General features: G+C 43.5%; 1 protein-coding gene across 1 annotated transcript; it reads left to right on the top strand.

The window, feature by feature from the left end:
* Positions 1-1,582: 1,582 nt before the first annotated feature.
* On the top strand, positions 1,583-24,216 carry LOC147331888 (actin-related protein 2/3 complex subunit 1A-A). Its single transcript, XM_086288200.1, has 10 exons — positions 1,583-1,724; positions 2,148-2,278; positions 4,056-4,160; positions 19,487-19,709; positions 19,822-19,929; positions 21,913-22,119; positions 22,270-22,345; positions 22,632-22,822; positions 23,446-23,536; positions 24,055-24,216. Exons 2-10 carry the CDS (start codon positions 2,215-2,217, stop codon positions 24,058-24,060), a joined length of 1,071 nt encoding a protein of 356 aa, XP_086144326.1. The 5' UTR covers positions 1,583-1,724; positions 2,148-2,214; the 3' UTR covers positions 24,061-24,216.
* Positions 24,217-26,243: the final 2,027 nt, after the last annotated feature.

The following is a 26,243-nucleotide window of genomic DNA, read 5'->3' as shown; positions in this document are numbered from 1 at the left end:
AATGACAATCAACAATACAAAACCTAACATTTTCTCTTAGTATTTAAGTATGAACATGAAGTCAACTGCACAAAACAAAGATGAAAACCAGCACAAAGACAATTCAAAGTGATCGCATCATTGCACACCTGCCTACCTGCCTACCGGTTATATATTTACAACAATCTTTAACAGTTATTACTTCTTCTAAGGGGTGCCTTCTTTGTTTATCTGCCCGAGAGCTGCCACCAGTCCCATCTGAAGCCTTCCCCACACCGCAGTCTCAATTCATGCTCAAGCCACCTGACATTATTTACTAGAAATGCTGTCAAACCTAAAATGAAAATGTGGTCCCAGTCTTAGTTATGAGCTGGCTTAGGGGCCTATACAGAGCAGCAATGGACACAGTGCATCACCTTGGTACATACTTGATGGTGACTTGTGTGATTGGCTTGGAGTTGGCCTCCATTGTTGTAATCCACAGTCCCTTTGAGTTCCTGATAAATGCTATTAACATGCTTTTAGCCGTGTACAGTGGACAAGCACTCCACTATCTGTGTCAGGGACATTCGGTCATAGTGGGTTTCTGAGGATGGTCTGCCTGATCTTGGAGTCCCAAACAACATCAGATTTGAATTGATGGTTGCACCAAATGATATACATCAGAGTAACATATGGTTAGATAATATAGGGTTAGGGTATAGGTAAATGACACATCGCCCAATTACCATCCCGAGCTGAAAAGAAGAACACGACTTACTAGAGTAAGTCATCTACTAATCAGGAGGTTGGAGATCCAATCCCCGGCTGCTCCAGTCTCCGGGTTGCATGCCCACTTAGGTATGTTCATTGAAGTATGACTCTGGGGCACTTTGCTTTCTTTCACTTTGAAGATGAATCTAATTCAGGAGTCGGATAAATCGGTTGAAATATAAAGTAGTGAAAAACAGTCAATGAAACCCTGGACCCCACAGGGTCAATGCACATATTTGTAATTCATCCATTCATTCTGTACTATATAAACAAATTTAGAAGTGCTCAATAAAGCATTACATGTAAAGACCACAAAGGACCTAACAAAGAGGTTTACACTTTAGCTCATTTATTTGTTAAACATATTTACCTTAATCAAAAGTCCAAACAAAACAGGGGATAAAAAGTTACAGTTATTTGATACACCAGAGGTCACTAACAGGCGGACTGCGGTCTGGATCCAGACCCACAAGCTGTCCCATATGGACCTGGACCTGCAGCCAAAACACAAGGTTATGATCTAAGAGCTGAGGGGAGCTTTTAAAGCTGAAATCGATGAATGTGTACGTAAATGATCCCCATTATTCATAATTGGACATATGGATTTAAAATAGCTTTACTCGTGGTCAGATTTATAATAATGGCAGGATATAAAAATAACATTGAAAGTTTTCATTCAGTTTCATCCCCCAAAAATCAAAGTAAGTCCCAAAGAATGAATGAAGTAGATGTTTTTGTATGAAGCATTTAGTCAAACTGCTGATCACCAGCCTGTGCTGAGAGCGAATTGGAGACATTTGCTCCCAGCAAACTTCTGAGCAGGCAAGCTTGCTCAACAGCTATCAGTAGACACACCTACTGTTCTTTCACTCCCTTCAACAATAACACAGTCATATTCTTCACCAGGACACAGTGCACAGCTCCTGTCGTGCAGACAGTCTCATGAGTACAACTCTGAACGCTCTTCTACTACCTGACCACACAGACACAGGGTAAGTAATAATATCAGCCCTAATTATTTTGTATCAAATCTGAGCAACTTGTTAAGTTTCAGATTGTTTAAACAGAACAAAAGTAGAAGCTGGAATTTAGGTGATATGTTATTGGGCTTAAAACTTTTTCAGTGTAGTCTGTTGTTGTGTATTCAGAAACAAACGCTGACAAGTCTGTCGTTCACCTCCAGATTTGTCTGCATTAGATCTGATAAAGTTGTTATCTCCCAGTCGTTATTCATTCAACTAACTATTAATTACACTAAAGCTATTCCAGAGTCCCTTCTTGAAACCTGATTTCTAATAAAACCCTCAAACAGAGAAAAGTATAAACAACGAACCATTTCTGCTTTATTTAAGAAAACTGTTTCTCAAACAAAGTGTACCCTGTTTTTTCTCTCCCTTTCATCCTGGAACATGCAGCAGCCCATCTTTACAACAACTGTGACAGCAGCAGCATTCCAGCAGTCTGTCTTGCCTCTGTTCAGACATGTCGCTGTACAGTTTTGGACTGGAGCCGCTGTCCTGCCATACCTGGAACAAAGATAGGACCCGTAGGTGAAATACCAGAAAAAATAGTCATGCTCCATTTCCATATATAGAGTAGCTCACACATAAATGCACATATATGGATTGCATTAATGTGGTTCAGAGAAACGTTGGCAATCTTATTATCAGTACAGGAAATTGACTCAGAGAGCTTTAATGCATACATGTATGTATACACCTGGAGGTGATCTGGGCCTTTGAATAACATTGCACTTCACTACCTTTTTTTTAATGTTATATAGAAAGCACTTGGGTGTAGAAGAAATTGCTTGTATGAATGGGTGTGAACAGGTGAATGAGGCATGTTATACAACGATCAAGTACCTGCAGAGGGTCAGGCAAGTCCTGAAGAGTCAGCTGAACGGCAAGTACAAGATCCAGGCTATCAACACCTACGCCCTGCCCGTGATCAGGTAGCCTGCTGGGGTAATAGGCTGGCCAAAGGGGGAGACAGAAACTACTGACATCAAGACCAGGAAGCTCCTGACCATGCATGGAGGGTTTCACCCCAAGTCCAGCACCCTGAGGCTGTACGCTAAACAGAAGGAAGGGGGCCGGGGACTGGTGAGTGTCAGCACCACAGTCCAGGATGAGACAACGAACATCCAAGAATACATTGGGAAGATGGCCCCAACTGACCGAGTGCTCAGTGAATACCTCAGGCAGCAGAAACCCAAGAAAGAGGAGGGAGACGAGGAACCATCATGGAAGGACAGGCCCCTGCACGGTATGTACCACCGGCAGATAGAGGAGGTGGCTGATACCCAGAAATCCTACCAGTGGCTGGACAAAGCTGGACTGAAAGACAGCACAGAGGCACTAATCATGGCAGCACAAGAACAAGCTCTGAGTACAAGATCCATAGAGGCTGGGGTCTATCACACCAGGCAAGACCCCAGGTGCAGGCTGTGTAAAGATGCCCCAGAGACAATCCAGCACATGGAAGAGCACAGGAAGAAGGAACACGAGAAGCTGGAGAGGTCCCAAGGCCTGGAGAACATGTGGAGGGTGAAGGTAACAGTGGTCCCAGGGTAATCGGAGCACTCAGTGCAGTGACTCCCAAGCGAGTGGCTCCAGCAGATCCCAGGAACAACATCGGAGATCTCTGTCCAGAAGAGCGCAGTCCTAGGAACAGCTAAGATACTGTGCGGGACCCTCAAGCTCCCAGGCCTCTGGTAGAGGACCCGAGCTTGAAGGATAAACCGCCCGCAGGGGCGAGAGGGAATAAAAAAAAAAGAAAAAGTATATATATATATGTATATATATATATATATATATATATGCACATGGGGCGATCGTGGCTCAAGAGTTGGGAGTTCGCCTTGTAATCGGAAGGTTGCCGGTTCGAGCCCCGGCTTGGACAGTCTCGGTCGTTGTGTCCTTGGGCAAGACACCTCACCCGTTGCCTACTGGTGGTGGTCAGAGGGCCCGGTGGCGCCAGTGTCCGGCAGCCTCGCCTCTGTCAGTGCGCCCCAGGGTGGCTGTGGCTACAATGTAGCTGCCATCACCAGTGTGTGAATGTGTGTGTGAATGGGTGGATGACTGGATATGTAAAGCGCTTTGGGGTCCTTAGGGACTAGTAAAGCGCTATATAAATACAGGCCATTTACCATTTACCATATATATATATGACAATGTATGTATGTGAAGCAAGAGAGAGGAATTTATATATATCTCTTTATATCTCTCTTAGATGTTTCTTACATAAATGCCTTTCTGTGGTTCATATTTCTTCATTATTGTTTGACTACTGAAACAAAGTGATGACATATTTGCTTCCAGAGATTGCTGTGAGTCCTAACAACAATGCGGTGAACATCTATGAAAAGAATGGCAAAGACTGGGTCAAGATCCATGAGCTGACTGAGCACAGCGGACGAATCACAGGTACCATATCTGTAATGGAAAGATTTAATCTGTTAAAATCCATTATGACTTTCAAAACGTTCCCATTTTCAAAGTATTAAAGAGGCTGGCTCAGAAGTACATCAGTTAATTATTAATGCCTAACCCCTCGTGTGCCTAAGCATTTGCTTTGCTCTTTATTTCAAGGTTAGCAAACAAAAGTGGAAAAGTCTGCCCATTGAAATTAGATCATTTTTAAAATATCTTCTTATAAAATGATCATCCTTGATAGCCTTTCATAAATATTTGATATGTATAATATTTCTATCCCGTTTTTGTGTTTTTAGTTAATGAGTTTTATTTTTGTTATTTTTATTCCATAATGTTGTTATTTTTTTTCCCAATTAAAAAGATGTTCATTGTTTTAGCTTTAACCCTCTGGGCTCTATCCTGGCTATTTGTTCACTTTTCTTTTTTCAACCATTTTCGCTCTGTTAATGCAAATGGAATGAAACTTCCCAAAGGTCTATATTTTTTTAATTTTCAACATCAGCTCCTTAATAAGATCAATAATATTCACTATACACCAAATTGTTCCTCTTGACTCTATCGTGGCCATTTTTGGCCAATTGAAATCCATTATAACCACCTTTTTTGATTCCTTGTTATTGACAGTACTATATCGTGCGATTTAGGTAGAATTGCTTTCATTCTGAAGTCAACACATGAAAATTGTAGTTTTTAATGTTTTTTACCAAATTACATCATTTACCCATTTTTGGCCAAACAAGCAATTTCATGTAATATTCTGAGTTTCTAGTAGCGGCCTTTGATGGCCTACCTCACTCCAATGGACCAAAATAATGACACAATTTTGACACAGGTTTGATCTTAAGGATCTAATAGTTTGTGTTTGTGCATGACATTGCAGCACAAACATGTATTTGCAAGATAGACTGGAATAAATAATGATGCATCAAACATTACATAGGCTGCAGTGAGTTTCTGTGGATGCAGGCTGTTGAGCTTTGAGTTTCCCAGTCAAACTCAGCTTTGAAGCACATGTTAAAAGCACTTTTACTCTTGTATTTTTCATCAAAAGATACCATACCCAAAATATTAACTCTAGAAACAAAAACAAACCCAATCACAGGACATTTTGCAGAGTTCAAACCTGCAGCTGCAGCTGCAGCGCAAACAACAACAAACACTGTAAACGTGTCCTGGAGTTTCTGCAGGTGCAGACAGAGCTACTGCTGTAAGTCAGCCTAACAGCTTCCAGATCATTTATTATGGCTATATGGCAAGAAGGTCATCACTGCTTCAAGCACTGTCTGTATGATCTGGTCAGAGAGCAAGGACAGCAGCAGTCCTCTGCCCTTGAAGAAAAGTCATCTGCCCAAGATGAAGAAACTTCCTCTCCAGAAGATGAGGGGCCAATCTCCAAAGAGGCTGACTGCATCACCACTGATGAAGAGTACTAGCCAGTGCCTGAATCCTCTTCTTTGGGGGAAGATTGGGGTTGGGGGGCATGGAGGTGGAGGCCGAGCAGCTGATGGAAAAGAACATAGGAGCATTTTCTGAAACCGAGGAGCCGGTGACTGAGTGGATCCCTCATGAAAGGAAAACCATGTGGGTCCCACCACTGAAGAGAGACTGCTCTACAATCCAGTACCCACTGGTATCAAACCAGGGCTCAGCCTGTATGCAGTTTCCTGCATTAGCAGCCTGAGATCTACTTTTGACTTTTTTATAACAAAGGACATCTTTTAGCTGCTGTGCACCTTACAAAGCTGCACGTGAAGCCAAGGTGTGAGGATTGGAGGATTATAGATGAAGTGAAGATGTGAGCCTAAACCAGAATAAAGCAATACATAGCATGTTGGATGACAACACTGGAAGTTCTCAGGAAGTTAAAAAGGGAAAGGGGTTCAGACTCCAACTGACGGAGGAGCTCCGAGGACAACGTCTTTCCTTCGGGCACCTTGGCAGAGGAACTCCTCAGATGAAAACATGCACAGGGGAAACAACCCAGAGCTTCCCCCCCAGCTCCTCCAGTTGCAACAGAGGAAGATTTTGTTGTCTGTCTTTGGCTTCACCAAAACTACCATGGCAATATCCCACATGCCAAAGCAACAGAGGAATGTGCTTCTTTCTCTAAGCACATTTTCTAAGTGCTTTCTAACTAACATTCACACAGATTCATACTCCGATGGAGGCATCGAAAAGCAATTTAGGGTTAGTATCTTGCCCAAGGATATTTGTCATGCAGTCTAGGGGAAGCCAGGAATCGAACCACCAACCTTCCAATCAGTAGATCTGCTCTACCACCTGAGCTACAGCCACCAACAGCTCTAGCGCAGTGTCTTTCACCTAGCAGAGTGGACAAACAAACTGATGTTTAAAGGGTTAAAATTTTAAAACAGTAATAAGTATTTTACATTTATGAAAAGACCTGAAGTTAGTTAAAACCTTTATGCAGAAAAAATGGCAAAAAACCCCATAAAAATAATAAAAATTACAGACCTAATCAATTGGTGGTCACTTTTGGCCACGAACAAGCTGAAAGTGTGGTGATTTTGAACAAACCCAAAGGGTTAATTATGGGGTTACAGGTTTAATAATCTTCCTCTAAAAATGTTGTACACGCACAAATGTTTGGGTGCTGTGAAGTGTATTATTATAATTAGGTCATGTACTTGTCACTTGTGTAAGTTAGTTAGTAAGCCTTGAGGCGACTTATGTTGTGATTTGGCGCTATATAAATAAAATTGAATTGAATTGAATTGAGCTAGAAGGGAACCCCTTCTAAAACGGCAACAGCAGCAGGGGATGATCACGGGAACAGAAAGAAATGTAAAATCTGGTAAAATATATACTTTATTTACAGCATAAAAATGTATCCGGAATCATTCGATCAATCAATTTTCCTGTAGACTCCCGGTGGAGCATAGGTCCGCAACATCACCACGCCAACGGACTCTGTTCTGGGCTGTTCTCTTCAGCTGGGTCCACGTCATTCCGGCGGCCGTCACTTCGCTCTCGACAGATCTTCTCCATGTCTGTTTGGGTCTCCCCACTTTCCTTTTTCCTTGTGGGTTCCAGTTCAGTGCTTGCCTTGTGACATTGTTGGATGGTTTTCGGAGTGTGTGGCCTATCCAGCCTGATTTTCTCCTCTTGATGCTTTGACCAACCGGGTTCTGGCTGGTTCTCTTCCACAGGTCTGTATTCGAGATCTTCTCAGGCCATTTGACGTTAAGGCTGTGTCGCAAGCACTTGTTGATGAAAATCTGCATCTTGCTGGTAATGGTGTTGGTCACCTGCCACGTCTCGGACCCATACAGGAGGACTGCTTTCATATTGGTGTTGAAGATGCGGATCTTGCTGCGCTGGGATAGGGGTTTGGAGTTCCAGATTGGTTGCAGGGAGTTGAATGCAAGCCTTGCTTTGTTGATCCGGCTCCTAATGTCTTCATCTGCGCCGCCATCTGTGTTGACTATGCTTCCTAGGTAGACGAAGAGGTCGGTTTCCACCAAGTAGCTGCAGTGGATGTTCTTGTCGGTTGTTCAGCTGCATCACCTCTGTTTTTCTGACGTTGATCTTCAGGCCGGTCTTTTCTGCCTCCTCAGCGAGCCGGGTGAGCTTGGACTGTGCATGTTGCTGCTTGTGGGACAGAAGGCTGATGCCTTCTGCAAAATCCAGGTCCTCCAGCTGTTTGGTGAAGGTCCACTGGATACCGGTGTTGCTCTGTGGTTCTTCTCATGATCCAGTCCATGATGATCAGGAAGATTGCTGACAGCAATGAGCCTTGCCTCATTGCAGTTTTCACTGCGAAGGAGTTGGTCAGTTTTCCATTGTTCAAATCAATTAAATTCAATTTTATTCAATTCAATTTTATTTATATAGCGCCAAATCACAACAAAAGTCGCCTCAAGGCGCTTCATAGATACAGAGAAAAACCCAACAATCATATGACCCCCTATGAGCAAGCACTTTGGCGACAGTGGGAAGGAAAAACTCCCTTTTAACAGGAAGAAACCTCCAGCAGAACCAGGCTCAGGGAGGGGCGGGGCCATCTGCTGTGATTGGTTGGGGTGAGAGAAGGAAGACAGGATAAAGACATGCTGTGGAAGAGAGACAGAGGTTAATAACAGATATGATTCAATGCAGAGAGGTCTGTTAACACATAGTGAGTGAGAAAGGTGACTGGAAAGGAAAAACTCAATGCATCATGGGAATCCCCGGCAGCCTACGTCTATTGCAGCATAACTAAGGGAGGATTCAGGGTCACCTGGTCCAGCCCTAACTATATGCTTTAGCAAAAAGGAAAGTTTGAAGCCTAATCTTGAAAGTAGAGATAGTGTCTGTCTCCTGAATCCAAACTGGAAGCTGGTTCCACAGAAGAGGGGCCTGAAAACTGAAGGCTCTGCCTCCCATTCTACTTTTAAATACTCTAGGAACAACAAGTAGGCCTGCAGAGCGAGAGCGAAGTGCTCTAATAGGGTGATATGGTACTACAAGGTCATTTTTTTTTTTTTATTTATTTATTTATTTATTTTTTATACATTAAGATAAGATGGGGCCTGATTATTTAAGACCTTGTATGTGAGGAGCAGGATTTTGAATTCTGGATTTAACAGGAAGCCAATACAGGAGAAATCTGCTCTCTCTTTCTAGTCCCTGTCAGGACTCTTGCTGCAGCATTTTGGATCAGCTGAAGGCTTTTCAGGGAGTTTTTAGGACTTCCTGATAATAATGAATTACAGTCGTCCAGCCTGGAAGTAATAAATGCATGAACTAGTTTTTCAACGTCACTCTGAGACAGGATATTTCTAATTTTAGAGATGTTGCACAAATGGAAGAAAGCAGTCTTACATATTTGTTTAATATGTGCGTTGAAGGACATGTCCTGGTCAAAAATGACTCCAAGGTTCCTCACAGCGTTACTGGAGGCCAAGGTAATGCCATCCAGAGTAAGGATCTGCTTAGATACCATATTTCTAAGATTTTCAGGGCCGAGTCCAATAACCTCATTTTGATCTGAATGAAGAAGCAGAAAGTTAGCGGCCATCCAGGTCTTTATGTCTTTAAGACATTCCTGCAGTTTAACTCATTGGTGTGTGTCATCTGGCTTCATGGACAGATAGAGCTGGGTGTCATCTGCATAGCAGTGTAAATGTATGCTATGTCTTCTAATGATGCTGCCTAAGGGAAGCATGTATAATGAAAACAGAATTGGTCCTAGCACTGAACCCTGTGGAACTCCATAATTAACCTCAGTGTGTGAAGAGGACTCTCCATTTACATGCACAAACTGGAGTCTATTAGATAGATATGATACAAACCACTGCAGTGCAGTACCTGTAATACCTACAGCATGTTCTAATTGCTCTAATAGGATATTATGGTCGACAGTATCGAACGCTGCACTGAGGTCTAGCAGGACAAGCACAGAGATGAGTCCACTGTCAGAGGCCATAAGAAGATCATTTGTAACCTTCACTAAAGCTGTTTCTGTGCTGTGATGAGCTCTGAAACCTGACTGAAACTCTTCAAATAAGCCATTCCTCTGCAGATGATCTGTTAGCTGTTTGACAACTACTCTTTCAAGGATGTTTGATATGAAAGGAAGGTTGGAGATTGGCCTATGATTAGCTAAGACTGCTGGGTCTAGAGATGCTTTTTGAGTAAAGGTTTAACTACAGCCAGCTTGAAGGCCTGTGGTACATAGCCGATCATTAGAGATAGGTTGATCATATTTAAGATCGAAGAATTAATTAATGGCAGGACTTCTTTGAGCAGTTTTGTAGGAATGGGGTCTAAAAGACACGTTGATAGTTTGGAGGAAGTAATTATTGAAGTTAACTCAGAAAGATCAATTGGAGAAAAAGAGTCTAACTTAACATCAATGGTACTGAAAGTAGCTGTAGATAATATTACAGTGGGGCAAAAAAGTATTTAGTCAGCCACCGATTGTGCAAGTTCCCCCACTTAAAATGATGACAGAGGTCAGTAATTTGCACCAGAGGTACACTTCAACTGTGAGAGACAGAATGTGAAAAAAAAAATCCATGAATCCACATGGTAGGATTTGTAAAGAATTTATTGGTAAATCAGGGTGGAAAATAAGTATTTGGTCACCTCAAACATGGAAAATCTCTGGCTCTCACAGACCTGTAACGTCTTCTGTAAGAAGCTTTTCTGTCCCCCACTCGTTACCTGTATGAATGGCACCTGTTTGAACTCATCATCTGTATAAAAGACACCTGTCCACAGCCTCAAACAGTCAGACTCCAAACTCCGCCATGGCCAAGACCAAAGAGCTTTCGAAGGACACCAGGAAAAGTATTGTAGACCTGCACCAGACTGGGAAGAGTGAATCTACAATAGGCAAGCAGCTTGGTGTGAAAAAATCAACTGTGGGAGCAATCATCAGAAAATGGAAGACATACAAGACCACTGATAATCTCCCTCGATCTGGGGCTCCACGCAAGATCTCATCCCGTGGGGTCAAAATGATCATGAGAACGGTGAGCAAAGATCCCAGAACCACACGGGGGGACCTGGTGAATGACCTGCAGAGAGCTGGGACCAAAGTAACAAAGGTCACCATCAGTAACACACAACAACGGCAGGGAATCAAATCCCGCAGTGCCAGACGTGTTCCGCTGCTGAAGCCAGTGCATGTCCAGGCCCGTCTGAAGTTTGCCAGAGAGCACATGGATGATACAGCAGAGGATTGGGAGAATGTCATGTGGTCAGATGAAACCAAAGTTGAACTTTTTGGTATAAACTCAACTCGTCGTGTTTGGAGGAAGAAGAATACTGAGTTGCATCCCAAGAACACCATACCTACTGTGAAGCATGGGGGTGGAAACATCATGCTATGGGGCTGTTTTTCTGCCAAGGGGACAGGACGACTGATCCGTGTTAAGGACAGAATGAATGGGGCCATGTACCGTGAGATTTTGAGCCAAAACCTCCTTCCGTCAGTGAGAACTTTGAAGATGAAACGAGGCTGGGTCTTCCAACATGACAATGATCCAAAACACACCGCCCGGGCAACAAAGGAGTGGCTCCGTAAGAAGCATTTGAAAGTCCTGGAGTGGCCTAGCCAGTCTCCAGACCTCAACCCCATAGAAAATCTGTGGCGGGAGTTGAAAGTCCGTGTTGCTCGGCGACAGCCCCAAAACATCACTGCTCTCGAGAAGATCTGCATGGAGGAATGGGCCAAAATAGCAGCTACTGTGTGTGCAAACCTGGTAAAGACCTATAGTAAACGTTTGACCTCTGTTATTGCCAACAAAGGTTATGTTACAAAGTATTGAGTTGTATTTTTGTTATTGACCAAATACTTATTTTCCACCCTGATTTACGAATAAATTCTTTACAAATCCTACCATGTGGATTCATGGATTTTTTTTTTCACATTCTGTCTCTCACAGTTGAAGTGTACCTCTGGTGCAAATTACTGACCTCTGTCATCATTTTAGGTGGGGGAACTTGCACAATCGGTGGCTGACTAAATACTTTTTTGCCCCACTGTACATCTGTGGGATGATTATTGGTAATTTTTTCTCTAATGTTATTCGTGAAGAAGTTCATGAAGTCATTACTAGTTAATGTTAAAGGGATGGTTGGCTCAACAGAGCTCTGACCGTTTGTCAGCCTGGCTACAGAGCTGAAGAGAAACCTGGGGTTGTTCTTATTTTCTTCAATCAGTGATGAATAGTAAGATGTTCTGGCTTTGCGGAGGGCTTTCTTATAAAGCAGCAATCTATTTCTCTAGGCTAAATGATGATCCTGTAAATTTGTGACACGCCATTTCCTCTCCAGCTTACGAGTCATCTGCTTTAGGGTACGTGTTTGAGAATTATACCACGGAGTCAGGTACTTCTGATTTGAGACCTTAGTTTTCAAGGAGCTACATTATCCAGAGTCGTACGTAGTGAGGAGGTAAAATTATTAACAAGATAATCGACCTCTGTTGGGGTAGCGTTCAGATAGCTGCTCTGCTCTGTGTTGGTACAGGGCATTGAAGATGATAACAGTCGGTGGATTATATTCTTAAACTTAGTTACAGCGCTTTCAGAAAGACATCTACTTTGATAAAGTCTACCCTCCACCGCTGTGTAATCAATTATTGTAAATGTAAATGTTATCAGGAAATGATCAGACAGGAGAGGGTTTTCAGGAAACACTGTTAAATGTTCAGTTTCTATGCCATATGTTAAAACAAGATCTAGAGTGTGATTAAAGTGGTGGGTGGGTTCTTTTACATTTCTGAGTCTTAGAAATCAGACAGAAACTCTGTGTAAGGCCCAGGTGGACGATAGGTGATAACAAGTAAGACTGGTTTCTGAGTTTTACAGCTCGGGTGGACGAGGCTAAGCATCAGGCTTTCAAATGAATTAAAAGTCTGTCTGGGTCTTTGGTTGATTAATAGGCTGGTGTGAAAAATTGCTGCCACACCTCCCCCTCGGCCTGTGCTTCGAGGTTTCTGGTAGTTAGAATGACTCGGGGGTGTTGATTCATTTAAACTAACATAATCATCCTGCTGCAACCAGGTTTCTGTAAGGCAGAGTAAATCGATTTGTTGATCAATTCATGTACTAACAGAGACTTGGAGGAGAGAGACCTAATATTTAATAATCCACATTTCACTGTTTTACTCTTTGGTTCTGATGTGGATACTGTATTGTTGTCAAAGGAGCTTGCAAAGAAAAGCATCTGGACTTCTTTAAGTTACTTGAAGACATTTCACCTCTCATCCGAGAAGCTTCTTCAGTTCTAAGGTCAAATGGTGGAGAGTCCCAGATATAAACCTAGTGGGAGTGACCCCCCACAGAGAGACAAAAGGACCCCCTGATGATCCTCTAATCGCCTGAGCCAAGGTGTGAAACTGGGTGTGGGTCCCAATCAGCCAGGGTTTCGGGTGAGTTCATTGTGAAACCTGGCCCCACCCTATCATGCGAATTCCTGAGGTCAGATGGCCCAGGATGTGAGTGGGCGTTAAGGCGTCTGGGAAGGGAACTCAAAACTGGATTATAGATGGCAGAGAGTTGGTGTCGTAAACCCCGCCTCTGTTCAAAGATGGTCGCTCACAGTGGACATAGATGCTTCTTTCACTCCTCTTTCAAACCATCTGTCGTCTCTGTCCAAAATGTGAACACTGGCATCCTCGATACTGTATTGTTCTTTCTTTGTGATTGTTTATGTTTAAGTTGTTTGTTGCTGGTTTTTAGTTTGTTTTTTGTCTTTTTGGAAGCTGACACGGTCTCTGTGGAGATGGGTTTTTGGGGGGCGGTAGCAGGAGGAGAGAAGCTGCAGAGAGGCGTGTAAGACTGCAACTCTGCTTCCTGGTCCCAACTCTGGATAGTCATATTTTGGGGGGTTTAATAAATTTGTCCATATTTCTAGAAATGAGAGCTGCTCCGTCCAAAGTGGGATGGATGCCGTCTCTGCTAACAAGACCAGGTTTCCTCCAGAAGGTTTGCCAATTATCTATGAAGCCCACATCGTTTCTGGGACACCACTCAGACAGCCAGCAATTTAAGGAGAACATGTGGCTAAACATGTCACTCCTGGTCTGATTGGGGAGGGGACCAGAGAAAACTACAGAGTCCAACATTGTTTTGGCAAAGTTACACATCGATTCAATATTGATTTTAGTGACCTCCGATTGGCGTAACCGGGTGTCATTACTGCCGACGTGAATTATGATTTTACTGAATTTACGTTTACCCTTAGCCAGCAGTTTTAAATTTCCTTCAATGTCGCCTGCTCTGGCCCCTGGAAGACAATTGACTATGGTTGTAGGTGTCTCTAGCTTCACATGTCTGAGAACAGAATCACTAATTACCAGAGTTTGACCCCCGGCGGGTGTGTCGCCGAGTGGGGAAAAACGGTTAGACACATGAACGGGTTGGTGGTGTACCTGGGGCTTCTGTTTAGGACTATGCTTCCTCCTCACTGTCACCCAGCCGCCCTCTTTCCCCTGCTGCTTGGGGTCTGCCAGGGAACAGCTAACGGGGCCTACGCTATCTTCGGCTGCACCAGCTACAGGGGCCTGGCTAGCTACGGGTGAATGAAGGGTGCGAAGCCGAGTCTCCAATTCAGTAATCCTGGCCTCCAGAGCTGCAAATATGCTACATTTGTACATATCATTACTGCTAAAGGAGGCCGAGGAGTAACTAAACATCTGACACAATGAGCAAGAAAGTGCAGGAGGGACAGGTGAAGTAGCCATGGTGCTAACGAGTCGGCTACGAGCTAAGCTAAGCTACAGAAACAGTACAGAGACAGTGAGTGAATACTTTGGCTATAAATTAGGTAGTGAGTACACAGAAATTGTGCTTCGGATGAAGCATGTGAAGATTATACTATGAAAAAAAGAATGTATTTAAAGTTTTTAATTAAATTGCTAAGCAGATAAGCTACTCAGAAACAACAATGTGTTTGAGCAGGAACAGGAAGTGATACTCTACCACAGAGCGAGTGAACACCAAGTGACAGCGCCACCAAGAGTCAGGATGATCTGGCAGGATGAGTCTTCGTATAGCTGTTGGATGATGTTGATGAGCTTCTGCGGGATTCCGTAGTGCTGCGTCAGTTTCCACATGGTCTCCCTGTCAACGCTGTCGAAGGCTTTTTCCAAAGTCAACAAAGATTGTGTACAAGGGAGACTGCCATTCAATAGACTGCTTGATGATGTGGTCTGTACATGATCTGTCTTGTCTAAATCCTGCCTGCTCTGATCTCAGTCTCTTGTCCAGTGCCTTCGTCAGTCTCTGCAAGATCATTCTGGTCAACACCTTGCTGGGGAATGACAGCAGCATAATTCCTCACCAGTTGCTGCACTGGGATAGGTCGCCTTTCTTATGGAGCTTCATCAGGTACCCATGCTTCCAGTTCGCAGGCACTTGCTCCTGTTCACATATCTTCACTAGGAGAGGATGTAGCATCTCCCCTGCTGCTGCCGCGTCTGGCTTGAGAGCTTCTGGAGGGATGCCATCAGGCCCTGTGTCGGGAACTGTTTGCGGTGGTGGTGGATTCAGGATCTCTTCAAAATGTTCCACCTATCTTTCCTGACAAGGACACTCTCTTCATGTTGTTCTGCTTGGCTGCTGTTTCTGCCTCTTCTGTCATACTGTGCACAAATTGTCCTTTGTCCCGTCTGGCACTCTTCTTCACTTCTCGGTTCACCTCCCAATATTGTGCTCTGAGGTCTGTTTTCTCATGTTGATCCTGACATCTGTTAATTTTCTGCCTCACCTCCTTCCTCTTCCCTACCTTCTCCCATGTCTCTTTTGTCATCCACTCTTTCTGCCCCTTCTCCTTCTTCCCCCGGACTTTGGTGCAAACGGCCTTCCAGGTCTTCTGTATTTCTGTCCAGGAGTTCTCTATTGTCTCTTCGACCAGATCCCCAAGGGCTTCAAACCTGTTCCTGACTTCACAGTTGAACTCTTTTTCTTGCTTGCCCTCTTTCAAAAACTGTATGTTGAATTTCAGTTCAATTCAATTCAATTCAATTTTATTTATATTATATATATATAATTTGTGGGGTGGTCTTCCTGAAGAGTTGCATAAGGATCTCAATTTGGTCTTCAGTGTTGCCACTAGCAACTGATGGTCTGAGGCTGCATCAGCACCGCGCCTTGCTCTGACGTCCAGCATACTTCGTCTCCACTTCTGGTCGATGGTGAAGTGGTCGATCTGGTTGTCAGTCTTCCCATTTGGTGAAGTCGGAGTGGTCTTTTGGATCTTCCTGTGTGGGTAGATGGTGCCACCCATGGATAGGTCATAAAAGGAACAGAAGTCAGTGAACAGCTCTCCATTCTTGTTGCAGATGCCTATGCCGTGTCTACCCATGATGAGTTCTCTGTCTGTGTTGTCGCCTCCCACCTTGGCGTTCAAGTCACCCATGACGATGCACCCACTAACGCGCTGCATTAGTGGATGCATAACATTGGATGATAGTGGGTTCAACTGCCCTTGCAGACTTGCCAGCGAGCTGGCTTCCCAATGGCTTTCACTGGCACGCGTCATGGGCCCCACTGAAGAGGAGTCTACCTGTCCAGGCAGTTGTAGGGATGTATTTGTTGTTGCAGTTTCTGTAGCATGACTTTTTTTTTTAAGAGGATGGGGTTGCTAGACCCACGCCCAACCCTCCTCCTTTCTCATCCTGGACTTGACACCAGGCAATGGCGGAGTTGGAAAGAATCATTAAAAGAACATAAAACTAAAGACAATAAAGATCTGCAGTCTGGGAGCTGAAGCCCCCCTAAGAGTCCTGTAGCATCCAGTCGAACTGAGAAGGCCAGAACTGATGGTTGTTGAATGACCTTTATTATTCCTTGCCGTGTATCAGACAACGAACCAACGTAAGAGCTAGACAAACAAATAAAACAATTACCATGTTATTTATGTAACACCATTTTAACCGCCATTACGCTGGTCTAACCGTTTTCTATTAAACTATATAATACATATTATGCATTTCAGATTGCTCAAATTAAATCATGTACATTACAAACCTTGTTCCCCTGTCGACTGTAGCTAGAACCATTCGTTTTTGTACAATTTAACCATGTTTTTCTCTCCCTTTTCTCCGTTAGCATTAGTTTTCCGTTTTCTTCCGTCTTTTTTGGGGTGGCTGTAGCTCAGGTGGCAGAGCAGGTCAGCCACTAATCAGAAGGTCGGTGGTTCGATCCCAGGCTGCCTCCTGGCTGCATGTCAAATATCCTTGGGCAAGATACTAACCCCATGTTTGCCTACTGGTGGTGGTCAGAGGGCCCGGTGGCGCCTGTGTCCGGCAGCCTCGCCTCTGTCAGTGCGCCCCAGGGCAGCTGTGGCTACAATGTAGCTTGCCATCGCCAGTGTGTGAATGTGTGTGTGAATGGGTGAATGACTGAATGTAGTGTAAAGCGCTTTGGGGTCCTATGGACTAGAAAAGCGCTATACAAAAAATGCAGGCCATTTTTTGTACATCAAGTTGGTTACCGTTACATCATTCACTTCCGGTTACACGGGAAGTTACCAAAATAAAAGAACAAGCATTGTATTACGTGTATATGAATTAGCTTTACATATCCGCTGTTACAGGTCCCAATCAGTCTCAGTCCACTGAACTCCACCAATGGGGCCAGGCCGTCAGCGTCCTCCAGTAGTGTCCTCCGCCACTCCGCTCTGCTTCCGCTAAACACAGTAAAGCAGGAGCACCCATCCTAATGTACCAGGGATGTCTCTATACATTTTTACAATGGGACTTACCCCACAAGTGCAGAGCTCTAAACCCCGCCTGCCGCTGCTCTGTGCCTAAAGCGTTTTAGCTGGCGTCTTGCTGCCACTTGGACAAAGTCTGCCATTGATGAACCGAAGGCCCTCTCTCCTTCTCCTGCGACTGCGGCCCCACCCTGCCGCCAGTTACTGTTCCACGGCTCATGCTGCCTACGGCTGCGTCCTTTCGCACAGTCACCTCCTGTGGCTGCACCTCCCGCCACGCTCCTCCATGGCTCTCTCCTTCTCCTCTGCGTCCGGCCACACCTCTCTTCTCTGACCTGCCAGGCCCTCCTATTGGCTGCTGCCAACAAGGGAGGCCTGATTGATTTCTGTCCCCTGTGCCCTCCAGGTGTGTCTAATTAGGGAAAGCAGGGGGCGGAGTCTCTCTGAAAGAAGATCCAATTAATACAATAAAAGCACGCAACACTAAAATACACTCAACATTAAAACACAACAAAGCATGCAACACTAGAAAAGAAATCCTTCTTCCCCAGATGACATACTTCTCTCAGTACATAGACCCTTTAACAGCAGTGAACTTCTTTGTGTAGGACATAACGTTGAAGACAACATTTATTTACCAAATTAAAGCTGAAACATTTTGTTAGAATTCTAAGTGTGTTTACTGAAAATCAAAGTGTCAGTGAGTACAGTCTCCACCAATATGCACTCAGAAACTGGGGAAACTCACACAGGAAGTGGTCTGGCAGACCCAAAGCAACAACAGAATCAGAATACAGGTTTGTGAGAGTCAACAGCAGGTGTGATAGCTGGAGATTGCAGCTCAATAGTAGTTAAAGGGTGCAAGTCTTTGCTTCAGTTATACAGAGAAGACTGCAACATGTAGGTCTGACACGGTGAATTGCTAAGATGTCAGAAAGGGGGATTGTTTGGGCCATGAACCAAGGCCAGTGGACTAAAGAATACCTATAAGACCTATAAGACCTCTAATAAGTCCATAAGAAGGGTTTATAGACCAATGAAACAAAATCTAATTGACTGCAGATGAATTACACCAAAAGTATGTGCTTCATGAGATGTATGATTTCTATTTTATATTAGAGCTTTAAATGGAGTTTACTGCAAAGGTATAATTTGTGTTTTTAAATAAATCAAAAAATCCTTATGAAAGTAATTGGATAAATTCTAATGCACATTTTAAAGCTCTTATCCAGTCATGGTATGTTAGTTTCATGTGTTTGCAACAGATGTAGCACCTTTTGGGAGGTTTAAATGTCTGTATTTTGGCCAAGTATAACTGACTGTCAGTGAGTAGCTAAGTTCAAGTATCTGGTACCTCTGCTAGACCATAAATTCCAACACATGAATACCATTACAGACGGCGTCACCGACTATATAAATATCTGCAAGTATACCATCATATCAAGCAATGACCTGAAGGCGTACTGAATGATAAGAAGAGGGTCATTAGGTCAGGGAACAAAGGGGAGTTGCAAAAAATGAAGGTGGAGTATTAAGGGAGGAGTAAGGAGATGGAGTCCAGGGAGCTGGTGAGGAGGTCTGTGAAGCAATAAGTCAGAAATCACCTCCTTCTGAATGTCAGCAACATAAAAGAGATGGTAAAGAGAGGGGAAAAGAATGTGACTAGGCCCATTAGAATCATAGGTGAGGAGGTGGACAGCTACAGGTACCTGAGGTACACCTCATTTTATTTTCTCAGGAAGCTCAGATCCTGCAGCAACATCTTGGAGATCTTTTAGCAGTCTGTCGCAAATGCCATTTACTTTTCTGATCAATTCACAATGCTGGAACCATCACTGGCCAGAATCATTTTAGTCAGTGATGGACAAACTGCTTCCTATCATGTACAGCCCATCTCACCTGATCCATTCCACACTACTGACATAGTAGAGAGCCGTCTTCCTCAGACTTACTGAACTCCTCTGCCATAAAGAATGCTTCAGGAAATTATTTCTACCATTATCTATAAATCAATTCAATAAATCTGTTTTGTGTGTGATGGGTGAGGATACCTATCAACTATAAGATTCCATGCACATATTTCTGTGTTATACCTTCTTGCAGCTGTTTCTCAGATATATAGTGTCCATATCTGTCATCCATAGGCATAGACTGGGCCCCGCAGTCTAATCGCATAGTGACATGTGCCTCCGACCGCAATGCCTATGTGTGGACCCTGAAGGATGGTGTCTGGAAACCTACCTTAGTCTTGGTACGCATCAACCGTGCAGCCACATGTGTGAAGTGGTCCCCACTGGAGAACAAGTTTGCCCTGGGCAGTGGAGCCCGTCTTATCTCTATCTGCTACTTCGAGCAGGAAAATGACTGGTGAGCAATATAAGATCTCATTTAAAAGACTTGTGTTTGGTACATAAGACGTGATGATGTTGATTTTTGTTAGTATGATAGGAATGGTTCTAACATTCCTCCTCCACTTTAGGTGGCTGAGTAAGCACATCAAGAAGTCAATTTGCTCTACAGTGCTGAGTCTGGACTGGCATCCCAACAACATTCTCCTGGCAGCAGGGTCTGCAGACCTTCACTGCAGGTGAAACTACAACGAAACCTGTGGTCGATCTTTGCATGATGAAGACACACAATGACTGCATCTTTCTCACATATTTGCACTTCTTATTTCAGTATAAATTTGTTTTAGACAAATCTTCAAGCCACACTGTTGCACTGGATCTTGCTCCTTGATTAACACATACTAATACAGTGGAATTTATTTTGACTTAGTCACACTTACAGTCTTCTGTTGCCCTCATCAGTGAGGGTTAGGATTTCCTTTGTGTAAATCTTAAGGGGTGGCTGTAGCTCAGGAGGTAGTGCACGTCATCTGCCAATCGGAAGGTTGGTGGGTCAATTACTGGCTCCCCCAGTCTGCATGCCAAATATCCTTGGGCAAGATACTAACCCCCATGCAACCATTGGAGTATGAATGTGCATGAGTGTGAGAGGCATAGAGTACTTGTGTGAATGGGTGAGTATGGGTGAATGTGGCGTGTTGTATAGAGCGCTTTGAGTACTCCAGGACAGTAGAAAAGCGCTATATAAGAATCAGTCCATTTACACAAAGTTTGACTAAGTCTAGAGTTAGCAGGTGTTGGGAATTTCAGTTTAAAGCCATGATCAGGATAAAGAAGACACATTACTTTCATAAGAAAGTGTGCCAAATCATCTCTGGCAGTGCCAGTTTGACTGTTGTTTGGTGTCATTCATTGAACTGGATCATTGAAGTCTGAATTACCATACATAGCCACAACAGCCTGTTACCTCCTCCTAATGCTGGTCACTGGCTTGGTCACACACTGCTGTGGATCGGCGTCCCATTCTTCAACCAGCATTTGTCTCTCTTGCGCAAACATCGCATCCAAACTGATCCCGCAAATGTTCAATGTGGTTGTGGTCAGGACTGCAGGTAGGCCAATCGACCCACTCTCCTCCCGAGTTCTGGAGGTTTCTGGTAAACTGCGCTCTGTGGGGACGAGCACTGTCATCTTGGAGAATAGAGTTTGGTCCCGGACTGTGGAGATATGGGATTGCCTGGTGGCACAACCTCATCTCGATACCTCTCAGCATTGAAACTGCCTCCAGTGAGGAGAAGCCTCGCCACCACCATCGCACTGCCTCAACCAAAATCTCTGGCTGGTGAAGAAATCAGCTCAGTGTTCTTTGCGTCTTCACACTACCATACAATCCAACTGCTGTAGGCAGAATCTGGACTCATCGCTAATGTTCCTCCACATGTTCAAGTCCAGTGCATGTGTCGCCAGCACCACTGCAACTGGTCCTGACAGTGAAGGGCAGCCATAGCAGACCTCCTGGCTCGCCTGGCTGACAGGGTGAGGAAATGGTCTTCTTGTCGTGTCATCTTCTTGGCATGCCCACTTCACAGCCTATCTTCGACATCCTGCATTACATGGAGCTTGACCATCAGTTTATAGATGGTACTAGGGATCACGCGAAATAATGTTGCAGCTCGGTTTTGCAGAACACCAGCTTGAATTTGCCTGATCAGTCAAACATGGCATACTTGGATGAGAAGCAAACTGACTGTTGTAGCCAGTGTTGCTAGTCTGGTGTCGATTAATCACCTTATTGTCACCAGAAGCTCAAAACAAAAGTCAGTAGCAGAATAAGTTTTCAATGGCACAGCCCAAATACTCAACTCTGCTGCATAAGTCACACATTCTCCTTAAAGATGTAGCACCATTTAAGGAGAAATAAATCACTGCCATCAAGCATCAATCTGGTTTTTGTGCTAAGTTTAATTTTATACTATATTTGCTTTAACCTAATATTGTTTTGTGTAAAAATGTTTAAATAATAAAAGTAAAAAGTCAGATATGTCAAGCATGAAAGGCAACCACAAGGTTTTATGTTATAAAATAATGTCAGTACACTTGAACCAAAGATGTCTTATTCATTTTGGTTATGGGCCATACAGGCTTTATGGGTAATGAAAAAGTAGACAAAACACACTGATTCACTATTTAAGAACTAACAAAGAGATATTTGTGTTTCCCAGGATTTTCTCAACCTACATCAAGGACATTGAGGAAAAGCCCGGGCCCACTGCCTGGGGGGCCAAGATGCCTTTTGGGGAGATGATGCTGGAGCATAAAGACTGTGGTGGGTGGGTACACAGTGTTTCTTTCTCTCCCAGTGGAGACCAGTTGGCCTGGGTGGCCCACAACAGCAGCATCAGTGTCGCTGATGCCACACAGGGGAAGGAGTAAGTATTGCTACTGAACCACTTACTTCATTAATATGAGGAGTATTATTTTATTCACTTAAACATATAGCCATTACTGTAAACCTTTCCTTGTATATAGGAGTGCCACAGGTGCATGACCTTATATCATTTCACCTGTTCGCCTGTTAGGGTAATCCAGCTGACCAGTGACAGCCTGCCACTGCTGAGCGTCCTCTATATCAGCCCTACTGAGATTGTTGCTGCGGTAACTATGCCCCGCTCCATGTGTTTGTCTGTGTAAATCAAAATTATTCAACTGTGTAAAGATGTAAAATCTCCATATTATCAATAGATTAAATGACTGTGAGTCATGTGAAAGGCATGTTCAAGACAGAAAGACAAAACTGAAGCCTTGACAAATAAAACAAAAAAAATTATACTAAATTGTGTCTGAGCTTTGCTGCTCCATGGCCATTGGTCACACAATATCACATTGAAAAACCGAATATCCAAAATGATCAGATATTCTTTTGTGCTTTTTCTGCACCCAGGGACATGACTGTTGCCCCTACCAGTACACGTATGAGGGCCCACGCTCTCTGGAGTTTGTGAAGAAGCTTGATATCCCAAAGCAGACCTCCAAAGGGAATATGTCAGCAATGCAACACTTTCGCAACCTGGACAAAAAGGCCACTGACGAGGAAACCGGTGACCTGGACGCACTTCATCAAAACAGCATCACGTGAGGAATACTGCTTTTTAATTTGAAAAGGCACAATAACCTTTGCTGAGGAGGTTCTGTTCTTAAACAACTGAGTGAAGGAAGCATGTTTTAAATATTTTATACTATTTGTCATCCTACAGCTCTCACCCACTTTATTTTCTGCCAACATTTCCAAAGCTGAGTGTTTCTTCTTCACTCACTATGTGTTGATAGACCTCTCTCTGTTTAATCATTAGTTATTATTAATCTCTGGCTCCCAAACCAATCACAGCAGATGGCCCCGCCCCTCCCTGAGCCTGGTTCTGCTGGAGGTTTCTTCCTGTTAAAAGGGAGTTTTTCCTTCCCACTGTTGCCAAAGTGCTTGCTCATAGGGGGTCATATGATTGTTGTGGTTTCTCTCTATTATTTACAAAGTAAAGTGTGCTGAGGTGACTGTTGTTGTGATTTGGTGCTATGTAAATACAATTCAAGTGAACTGACAAATTAAAATGGAAACTGATTTTAAAACCATCATTAATACCCGTTGATCTCACTTTGCTCACAGAAGAGCATCTGTTAGTATGCGTCAGACATTTTGTCTGTCCAAATATTTTCACCTATGTTGTCATTTCCTTTCTTAGCTGTTACTTTGTGCTCTGCAGGCAGCTGCGTATTGTATCACTGGACAAAGCCAAAGTTGTGCAGTACAGCAGCGTGGGTCTGGATGGAGCTATGGTGATCTGGGATTTTAAGGTACTGTCTTCAGTAAAAATACAAAAAGATGAAGTGGATGTAGTAATTATTTTTGAAACAATCTTTTTTGAATCGCTCTGATGATGAGAAACTGAGCAAGCTCAGCTCACTGAAGTCGGGCTTCTCGATGAAGTAAAAGTAGGATGCACACATTTAGTGCAAATTTACCAATGTTTCTTAAATATCTCACATTACAGGCTCAGACCAGTTTTCTGATTTCAGATCTCCAAAACACTCAAAGTGATTTGTCGCTGCACTTGAATGTAAATTTGAATTGTTAAATTTGTTACTAAGAGTTATATAAACCTTAGAAGGCTGGGAAATATGAATTTCATGCCTGAGAGTATTAATGGAGATCCACACTGATAATGCACTCAGGTGTATTGGATCTCTGTGCTCAGTGTTAGCCATCAGCTATAATGGAACAAGAAACACATAATTTGATGATCCTTGTGTGTCATTCACATCTTAAAGGCTCATATGTTCTAATATGCTTTTGTTTTTGCTCTCCTTTGCAGCCCTGACTCCACATTTGTCCTTGAGCTGAGTCAGAGATCAAACACATCCTTGGTTCATTCATTCATCTGTGTTTTCCAGTAACTGGGAAATGCTGTTAGCACATGTGATTTGTGATATTTGACAAAAAACTAATTGTTTACTAAAATAAATGGGTAATGTATTGCCTGTTGTGGATCCACTGTGCTTTACATAACTTACTCTGCCAGTACATATGGAGGCCAGTGTAGCTAATCCTGTGTTACGGCTGGTTTCCTTGACTTTAGGGTTTTAGACCTGCGGTCATGTATTTGGCGCAAACTGGACTTTAAATTCAGACCCAGCACACCAGAAGTTTAAAAGCTTTATTTACAGACTAAGTGTAACTTACTGAGAACAAACAGGAGACTGGTATGGCAAAACTGACTGTGGGAACTAAAGCAGAAGCTCATTTGAGTGAGGAGAAACAATGGTAGCTGGGACTGGGAAAAGTGTGGAAGACTTGCTAAACTGTTTTGGGTACATCTGGTTATCTCACTCGAGGGAGTTCCAGAACAGAAACTTCGGAGGGATCTGAGGAGAGCCCACAGGTTTCCAGACAGGGAGAGTGAATAAGCTGTTGAGTTATAGGTAATACGGTTATTAAGGCCCCATAATACTGGCTGGACTCTCGTTGCATGGGACCATCAAGCTTGCTGTGTTGTGGGTGTCTCACACCAATGTTGACATCACATCATATGTCGCGTGATTAGAAAATTACCTTCACTCTAGTTGGATACCTTCAAGTGGGGATGTTCTGGTGACTAATTTCTAACCATGGAAAAGAATGAGACTAAATGACAGGTCTTTGGTAAACGGCCTGTATTTATATAGCGCTTTACTAGTCCCTAAGGACCCCAAAGCGCTTTACATATCCAGTCATTCCCATTCACACACTGGTGATGGCAGCTACACTGTAGCCACAGCCACCCTGGGGCGCACTGACAGAGGCGAGGCTGCCGGACACTGGCGCCACCGGGCCCTCTGACCACCACCAGTAGGCAACGGGTGAAGTGTCTTGCCCAAGGACACAACGACAGAGACTGTCCAAGCCGGGGCTCGAACCAGCAACCTTCCGATTACAAGGCGAACTCCCAACTCTTGAGCCACGATCGCCCAGGTCTATAACTAAGAGACACTCAGATATGAAGTTAAATTTGAGAACTGTTTAATTGGAGATAAATTATCTGAATTTCAGGAGTGGGACCATGCCTCCAAACAGGCCCCTTCCGTGTCTTATCTATATATGGTTGATTTCATTGGTTTAGATGTCCACTTGGTCAAAAAACAAACAATGATCTTAGTCTCACTATCAGCCAATAGTAAGAGGCAGATAAACCTTTGACCTTAGCCCCGAACTGTTCTTATTTTACGTCTTTGTGGGAGGGTTTTTCTTCTCCATGGTCTGGATGACCGACCTCTGAAATACCTGCAATAAAACTGAAATTAAAGTTATTTCTAATGGAGAAAGCCATCGCCTTTGATTTGGGTACTCATCCACACATTAACAGCTCCATATTTCTTCCAAATTGGAGCATTCTTCTATCCTACCAACATCTGGTGACAAATGACCAGGCCTCCAGTCCAAGTCCAAGGAAGAGAAGGAGGCCTCTGGACATGAGGATGGAGACCACTGTTCCCCTGGAGTTCTTCAAATTCTTATAACCAAAGGACAAACCAGCTTTTCCAACACTTCTTAACATGTCATAAGGCTGTGTTACCTGAGTCACACTTTGAGGACCATTTACAGTGCATGGAAAAAAGACAGAAGTCTTTTCCATGCACTGTCTTAGAGTCTTAGTCCTTCCCTGCAGTGGTGTGAGGAGAAGCATGAGGACACTCCAGGTGAGAGGAGTTAATGCAACAGGTATTTAAAAGAAATGAGACATTCTTGACGAGTCATTGTAATGTAATGTTAAACAGGTCACCTTGTTGTATTTTATGATGTTAGGTGGTCAAATTCTCTAAAAGGCAGAATAACAACAGTACAACGCAGTAAAAGAGACATATGAGTTGTAATTTGTACCTTGAAAGAATGTGATGTATAAGAGAGCTACTGTAAATTCAACAGAGTTCAACAAGCTATGGAGACATTAGACACCTTTATTATTGGACTGTATGCCTTGGCTGAAAACAGCAACTATAGTGCTTTGCATGACAAATTTATCAGACA

Source organism: Aulonocara sp. 'chitande type north' Nkhata Bay, linkage group LG4 (genome assembly GCF_057382095.1).
Source record: "Aulonocara sp. 'chitande type north' Nkhata Bay isolate Kocher_YH1m ecotype deep benthic linkage group LG4, A_spYH_male_GT1.1, whole genome shotgun sequence".
Taxonomy (NCBI): domain Eukaryota; kingdom Metazoa; phylum Chordata; class Actinopteri; order Cichliformes; family Cichlidae; genus Aulonocara; species Aulonocara sp. 'chitande type north' Nkhata Bay.
Note: the sequence above shows the minus strand (reverse complement) of the source record. Positions and strands in the feature narration are given on the sequence as shown.